The 7505-nt window shown below is 35.7% G+C and overlaps 2 protein-coding genes across 2 annotated transcripts; both read left to right on the top strand.

Moving 5' to 3' along the window:
- Window positions 1-1829: 1829 nt before the first annotated feature.
- Window positions 1830-4474, top strand: LOC132183043 (GDSL esterase/lipase At1g71250). The gene is made up of 5 exons (XM_059596439.1): window positions 1830-2152; window positions 2982-3109; window positions 3379-3621; window positions 3698-3953; window positions 4068-4474. Exons 1-5 carry the CDS (start codon window positions 1867-1869, stop codon window positions 4286-4288), a joined length of 1134 nt encoding a protein of 377 aa, XP_059452422.1. The 5' UTR covers window positions 1830-1866; the 3' UTR covers window positions 4289-4474.
- A 359-nt stretch (window positions 4475-4833) lies between these two features.
- Window positions 4834-7285, top strand: LOC132182276 (DNA repair RAD52-like protein 1, mitochondrial). Its single transcript, XM_059595470.1, has 4 exons — window positions 4834-5169; window positions 5261-5298; window positions 5412-5506; window positions 6841-7285. Exons 1-4 carry the CDS (start codon window positions 4871-4873, stop codon window positions 6982-6984), a joined length of 576 nt encoding a protein of 191 aa, XP_059451453.1. The 5' UTR covers window positions 4834-4870; the 3' UTR covers window positions 6985-7285.
- Window positions 7286-7505: the final 220 nt, after the last annotated feature.

The raw sequence follows: 7505 nt of genomic DNA, 5'->3' as shown, positions 1-7505 counted from the left end.
CAAATTTTGACACGTCAGTAAATTTTTTTAATTAAAAAAAAATCCAAAAAAAATTAAAAAAAGAAAAATTAATTTTTTTAATAATTTTAAATTTCCTGACGTGCCAAAATTGACACGTCAGGAAATTTAAAATTATTTTTCTTTTTTTAAAATTTTTCTGGATTTTTTTTTTCAATTAAAAATATTTTTTTTAGTCTGAAGAATAGTACGTTTCTTCTTCCTCCAGCTCTCTCCTTGCTGCCTTCTTCCTTCCTCCATTTGCACTCTCTCTCTCTCTCTCTCTTCTTTCCTCCATTTTCAAAAACCCAAACCCAAAAAATCTTCAAAAAATCAAAAACCCAAATCAAAATATAAACTTTATCCTTCTTCCTTCTTCTATCTTCTTCTCTTCAAATCAAAAATCAAAAATCTCTCAAATCAAATCAAAATAAACCAAATCAGAGCTTCTTCAAATGAAAAATCTCTCTTCTTCGATCCTCTTCTCTTCTCCTTTTTTTTTTTTTCTTCTGCTTCTCTTCTGATCTTCTCTTTTTATCTTTTTTTCTTTTTCTTCTGCTTCTCTTCTGATCTTCTCTTCTTCTTTTTTTTTTTCTTCGATCTTCTCTTCTCCTTTTGTGTTTTTTTCTTCTTGATCTGCTTTTCTTCTAGCTCTGCTGCCGTGCAGAGAGATTGAGAGAGAAGAGGGAGATTCAGAAAGATTGAAAGAGAAGAGGGAGATTCAAAAAGATTGAAAGAGAAGAGGGAGATTGAGGGAGAGAAAGAAGATTTGGAATTAAATAAGAAAAGTAGATGGGAAAGAATAAATAATAAAAGAGGGAAAAGAAAGAGAAAAAATTAAAGTTAAATATTCCAGTTTTTTTTTTTTTTTTGACTGATGCTAAGTTTTGGCAAATGAAATGAACTATATATATATATATATATACTTTTCTCATATATATAACTTGATATAAATAAAGAATTAAAACATCTTGACCGTCTTTGGTTTTGGTCATCAGAAATTTTGACGCTATCTAAAACCTTTATGAAATGGACCATATATATATATAAAAACTTGATAAAAAAAAAATAATAATAATAAGAAATGCTGACGTGCTGGTTTTAACACGTCAGAAATTTCTGACTTGCTGCACGTCAGAAATATATATATATATATATATATTAAAAAAAAAATACTGACGTGCTGGTTTTAGCATGTCAGAAATTTCTGACATACTAAAACTAGCACGTCGGAAATATATATATATATATAATTTTAAAAAATTAAATTAATTTAAATTTTCTGACGTGTCAAATATTGACACGTCAGGAAATCCTAACGTGTTGAATGTAACACGTTAATAAATATTGACATATCATATTCAATACGTCAAAAAAAAATTTGTTGACGTGTTACTTTTAGTACGTCAATAATTACTGACGTGGCAAAATTTGGTTACTGTTTGTCACGTCAGTAACCATCCTGTTTTTTGTAGTGTAGGATTGATCCCTTCACCCTCTTAGATTCTTAATCTTTACAGCTTAACGTATATCCATGCCAGTTTGGCGTGCCTGCTGGCTGCTGATGTGTCTTTCTTAGGCCGATCGGTTTTGGTCCACAGTACCCGAGATTCGCTCAATATTGGCTGCCTACTAGAAAGTATAACCTTTACGTAAATTTATTTGATTAGATGCGCATGCATGCAAAGAAGCAAGAAAGGCAGGAGAAAAGGCGCACACAAACGCAAACATAGCGTGCCTATTGCTTGGCCGTTTCAAAATGGACAATATTTGCCGGCTGCCCCTTATAATGTCCACTACCCTTCATGATTTCATATATGCGTTTCCAAAGATCATCATCCCTTCTTCCTCTTTTTCAAATTTCTGAAAATGATCATAATGAAGGAAGATGTACAGAAAATGGTTATGATTTCCAATCAGAAGCTCTGGTTCGCCACCACTATGGTGATGCTTATATTCCTACAATATGGGGCAGCTGTCGGGTCACAGCGGGTTCCAGCTATGTTTGTGTTCGGAGATTCCTTGGTTGATGTTGGTAACAGCAACTTCCTCAACTCCTTAGCGAAATCGAATTACTTACCTTATGGCTGCGATTTCAGAACTGGCGCGCCTTCTGGGAGATTCTCCAATGGCGAAACCTTTGCTGATATGATTGGTAATTAACTTTCTACAGCCTTGTCTATATATGTCACGTACGTGCGTCGTATCAACTTTATTAATCCACTTCTGCATTATTTAATATTTCGCAAGCAAGCAACTTTATTAATTATTTTCATTTCAATTTATAGGATTTAATTCCCCCCTTTGTTCTATCTGTTTCTTGTTCAATTCCACCTCTGTTGGATCAAAAAATATGAACTCTACGTGCACTGAGAACCTATTAATCATAAATAAGGTGGTACAACCTCTACGTGCTTAGCTTGCAACCAATAATATATGAGGTTGCCACCTTTGTCCTCTCCCCCCCTCTAGTGCATGTTATTCCGGTGGCGGATCCGCAAGAACACTGAACAAGATTAAAAGATAGAGTTGGAAAAAAAAAATTAATTAAAGAGTTTAGGTCCGAGTCACTTCTGAAGGAACCCTTTTTTTTTTTTTTTTAATTTTTTTTTTTTCAAAAAACAAGGTTAACATTTCCCCCAAAAATGAAGAAATATCTTCAAGGAAAAGATAATGAATTGTGTAGAATTATGAAAGTCGGAGCATCAATATTGATGAATATTAATTAACCAATAATCATTTAAATCAATAACCATAAACCCTAGCTACCCAATATTTGTCAAATATTTGGTAGCTAGGGTTTATGGTTATTGATTTAAATGATTATTGGTTAATTAATATGTTGACAAATATTTGGTAGGGTTTATGGTTATTGATTTAAATGAATATTGGCAAACTATTCATCAATTAAAAAAAAAAGAAAAAAAAAAAGCTTATTGAGCAAGAGCAAGTAGCAAGCTCATTTCTGAATTTTTGGCTTGCAGGGAGGCTGCTGGGTATCCCATATCTTCCAGCCTTTGCAGATCCAAACACAGTTGGAACCAGAATACTTCATGGAGTGAATTATGCTTCTGCAGCTGCTGGTATCCTTGATGAGACCGGCCAACACTATGTACTTTCCTCTATTTACATAAATTATCGACAATTTCCTCTTTAATTTCAGAAAAAATAAAAAATATAAAAAAAGGAAGAAGAAGAAGGAAATTCGAAAAGTTTTGCCGATTTGGATAGAGTTTTTGTTCCCTCCTCCAATTCAATCTATTAAATTGACATCATTCATATATGCAAACAATTTAATGTTGACAGTTGTTTCATGCAAATGTAAGTATACATTGTTTGATGCAAATTAATGTATTAATATATATTGTGATGTGGATGCAGGGTGAGAGGTACAGCCTGAGCCAGCAAGTGCAGAATTTTCAGGCCACTTTGAATCAATTAAGAACATTAATGAATGGGACGACCCTGAGCCAATACCTGGCCAAATCCATAGCCATTTTGGTGTTTGGAAGCAATGATTACATCAACAACTACCTCATGCCTTCCATCTATCCTTCTAGCTACATTTATAACCCTCCAGATTTTGCCAACCTTCTCCTCAACCGCTACACCCGCCAAATTTTGGTATTTATTTTCACCATCCTTATTATTTTCTCCACATGCTTATATATATAATGATTTTTTTCTCAAAATGCTGTAGGCGCTGCATAGTGTAGGATTAAGAAAGTTGGTGCTGGCAGGAGTTGGACCGCTCGGTTGCATCCCTAACCAGAGAGCCACCGGTCGAGCCCAGCCGGGAAGGTGCGTGGACTATGTGAATCAGATTCTTGGCACCTTCAATGTGGGGCTCAAATCGCTCGTCGACCAGCTCAACACCAACCACTCCGGTGCAATTTTTGTGTATGGCAATACTTATGGTTGTTTTGGTGACATCCTGAACAGCCCCGCCAGCTATGGTAACAAATGTTACTACAATTAATTTTTATTTATTGTAACGTTATCTCAATTGTATTTCAGTCGTATAGCTAAACAGAAATACTATAATTCTAAACGACGGTCCATTGCTGCAGGTTTCACTGTTGTTGATAGGGCTTGCTGTGGAATTGGGCAGAACCAGGGGCAAATAACGTGCATGCCATTACAAGTTCCATGCCAAAACAGGAGCCACTATGTGTTCTGGGATGCCTTCCATCCCACAGAAGTTGCGAGTGCTATCCTTGCTTGGCGAGTTTTCTCGGGTCCACCCTTAGATAGTTACCCAATCAACGTGCAACAAATGTCTCTACTCTGAGATTTTCTTTTTTCTTTTTCGCTTTTTTGGCGTGATTTTTTTTTTTTTTTTTTTTTGCATGCAATAAGTTGGCAACTGGCAGCTTTGTGTGTAAGTAAAAGTATAGTGTTTGCCTACTCTTCTAGAAATTTTCTAAATGTTTTTATCTCGTGATGATATATCACTTTCAATTCAATGTACTGTTGACCGCACTCCAGTAATCTGGTCAAGAATACCTAAATGACAAAAACAAACACGAGTAACTTTAGAAATGCCGGCGATGGAAATTCCACCGGCAGTTCTATGTTTGAAAAAGATTGAAAATTACTTGTCTATTCTTTTTTAAGTGATTTATCAAGTAAGAAGAAGAAGAATAAAAAATAAAAAAAAAAAGATTTCAATGGGCCCATGGACCGGATCTGGGCTAGAAAATTTCCATGCAGGCCAAGTCTAGGTGGCATCGGCCGGGTCCAGTGAGGCCCAAGGACGTACCCATACAACTTTTTGACACTATTGCCCTTATGGAGCGCTGTAAAATAGGGATTTCGAAATCTCTGTACTTGAGAACCAAAAGAAAAAGAGAAGAACAAAAAAAAAAAACAAATGGCATTTTCATCGATGAAATCCCTGGGAAAACCAGTCCTTTCCTTTGCTTCATCTTCTTCTGGCCCTTTCAAGTCGATGCTGCTTCTCTTACAAGCACAAAGCCCATACAAATACCGCTCCTTTTCGTCGTCTTCTATTTCTAATCAAGTGGCGGAAACAGAGGACGACGTCGCAACAGTGAGCTCGGGAATCAGTCGGCCAATCTCCGAAATCCTCAAAGAACTGAACAAGAAAGTCCCCGATTCCCTCGTCAAAGTCCGCCACGAAGATGGCTTCTCCATGAAATATGTTCCCTGGTACCACTACCACTAGTCCACCACATTTCTGTTCCTTCTTTTTTCTCTTCTTCGCCTTTTCGATTTCAGTTTTTGTTTTCGTTTTATGCAGGCATCTTGTTAATCGGATTTTGAATTTACATGCTCCGGGTATGTTACTTGATACCAACTTTTATTTTTATTGAAAAATTAGTACGAAGTCTACAACTTCATTATTTACAGTACTGGATTAAAAGTTCTTATTTTGTCGCCACCGGTTGTAGAATGGTCGGGCGAGGTTCGAAGCATTACCTATTCTGTTGACGGCAAGTCTGTGTCTGTCGTTTATCGGGTGACTCTCTATGGGACTGATGCAGAGGTATATATCATCCTCTCACACTCCATGGATGGTGTCGCATTCATGGAATTTATCTCTGAAATAAATACTCCTATTTGGGTTTGGTTTATTATTTGTGACATGTTTGTTACATTGTAACAAGTGTGCATGATTGATATAACATGATTGAACTTGAAATATATTTAAAGTTTTGGGTTAAAGTGGTTGCTTAACATGTTGAGAAATGCTACATTTACATTCAAGGGCTTACTCTTTGATGTGGCAATGAAAATAACCATTGAATTTTGGACGGGTTAATCAGTATATTTCACATTAATGGTGATTTTTACTACTATATCAAGGAGTAAGTACTTGGAACTGCATGTAGCTAGTTCAATACTTGGAATGGTAATGTTTTTTACTCTAGGTGTTTGTCTCCCAAGAAGTTTGGAATAGCAATGATATAAGATACCATACAAACAGAAGGTGCACATCAACTTCAAAGGAATTAGCTAGTTCGGCACTTGGATAATGATTGTAGTTGGAGAGACTAGGTCTAAGATGTTTCGGGATCTTTGCATTTTGAAAAGTAGAGGAACTAGTAGAATATACTGTAGTGTATATGTTTCTCTTGAAATTTCAAAGGTTTCATGAAAACAAATAAGATTTTGATTAGAACCCAATTTGACTTATGAGTGGCTGAAATCTAGGATGCACTGTTAATGATGTTTATGGTACGTTCTTGAAAGCTTTTAATTGATGACTTCAACAATGACTGTTTTAAACTTCTCTATACTGAGGTTTTGGAAGCAATTTTGAGCTCAAAGGCTCACCTTTCATTCACAAATCCACAATATTATCTGTGTAGTTATTTTTTACTGTTGAGATACTTTGGAAGAGTGTAGTTTAAGGCAACTTGGACATGGACTGAATATTCATTGTGGTAAATATATTAGACATTTGCATCTAGGATTGAGGGAAGACAATCACCAACAATTTAGAATGTGAGCTAGTTTCTTGGTCATTGCAATTTTGTTTCCTAATTATGTTTTCCTTCATCTCACTGTATCTGTACTTTTTTCTATATTGGTTACCGGCATTCTATGTTAATGTTTTGTCATGTCCGGGAGGATTTTCTTAATAACAGAGTTCTTGTTCGTAATCGTTATTTGGTATGACTGTATTTGCATTCAATATAAAGAGAATAATGAGTTGGTTTACTTGCCTTAATTTGGTGATGGGTTTGTGCTTTACACAGAATGTTCTGATAGCTGAAATCTTGAGGAAGTTTTATAATGATTATATTGAAAATAATGATAATGTTTCAGGAATAGTGGAGCTGACTTTCTTTTTTTCTCGTCTCTTTTGTCCACAAGATATTTAGGGAATCGACAGGAACTGCTTCAGTAGATGACACAAGTTATGGGGATCCTGTCCAAAAGGCAGAATCAATGGCATTTCGTCGAGCTTGTGCGCGCTTTGGGCTTGGGCTTCATCTTTACCATGAGGATATGTCATAGTAAGACACTTGCCCTGTGCTGTGCAAGTTTGCGTTTTGTCTTTCATCGTGTTGGGGAAATCATGCTTAAAATGTGGCTCGGTTCTTTTGGTTGTCGTGTAGTTTTGTATCAAGATAAACAGTTTCATGAAAACCTGAAGAAAAGCCCCCCTTTTTTGTTCATTTTAATGTAGCAGACAACTGCTATTGAAGCATTAACCCCTGTATTTAAGACAGTATTTTTAGTAGGTCTTTGGTGGGAGTGTCATCTTTTTGATTGTTATTCAAATTCCAAGTATATCCGGCATAATTTTCTGAGCATACTTTTTGATTGTTAGAGATTCACTCCATTAGACCCATAAATTAGAGCATACTTCTTGTTCTTTACTTGCCACTTTCGAATAGATTTTCTGAATTTTTTATTCATCCCCAATAATTTTGCTGGACTTAGATTGTCTGAGCTATTTGTCCAAATTGGATAAATACTAAAGGATGCTTAGATGTCTTGATGGACTACTATGTTTTAGAAGACTTAAAGAGTGG

The sequence above is a fragment of the Corylus avellana genome, chromosome ca5 (genome assembly GCF_901000735.1).
Source record: "Corylus avellana chromosome ca5, CavTom2PMs-1.0".
In the NCBI taxonomy this organism is placed as follows: domain Eukaryota; kingdom Viridiplantae; phylum Streptophyta; class Magnoliopsida; order Fagales; family Betulaceae; genus Corylus; species Corylus avellana.
Note: the sequence above shows the minus strand (reverse complement) of the source record. Positions and strands in the feature narration are given on the sequence as shown.

Bases quoted from the DNA above. Each gene is read 5' to 3' on its own strand.
- LOC132182276 (XM_059595470.1), top strand. From the start codon at position 4,871: ATGGCATTTTCATCGATGAAATCCCTGGGAAAACCAGTCCTTTCCTTT. The intron at 5,170-5,260 runs GTACCACTACCA...CGTTTTATGCAG, and splicing joins TCCATGAAATATGTTCCCTG to GCATCTTGTTAATCGGATTT. The intron at 5,299-5,411 runs GTATGTTACTTG...CACCGGTTGTAG, and splicing joins TTTGAATTTACATGCTCCGG to AATGGTCGGGCGAGGTTCGA.
- LOC132183043 (XM_059596439.1), top strand. From the start codon at position 1,867: ATGATCATAATGAAGGAAGATGTACAGAAAATGGTTATGATTTCCAAT. The intron at 2,153-2,981 runs GTAATTAACTTT...TTTGGCTTGCAG, and splicing joins AACCTTTGCTGATATGATTG to GGAGGCTGCTGGGTATCCCA. The intron at 3,622-3,697 runs GTATTTATTTTC...AAAATGCTGTAG, and splicing joins GCTACACCCGCCAAATTTTG to GCGCTGCATAGTGTAGGATT.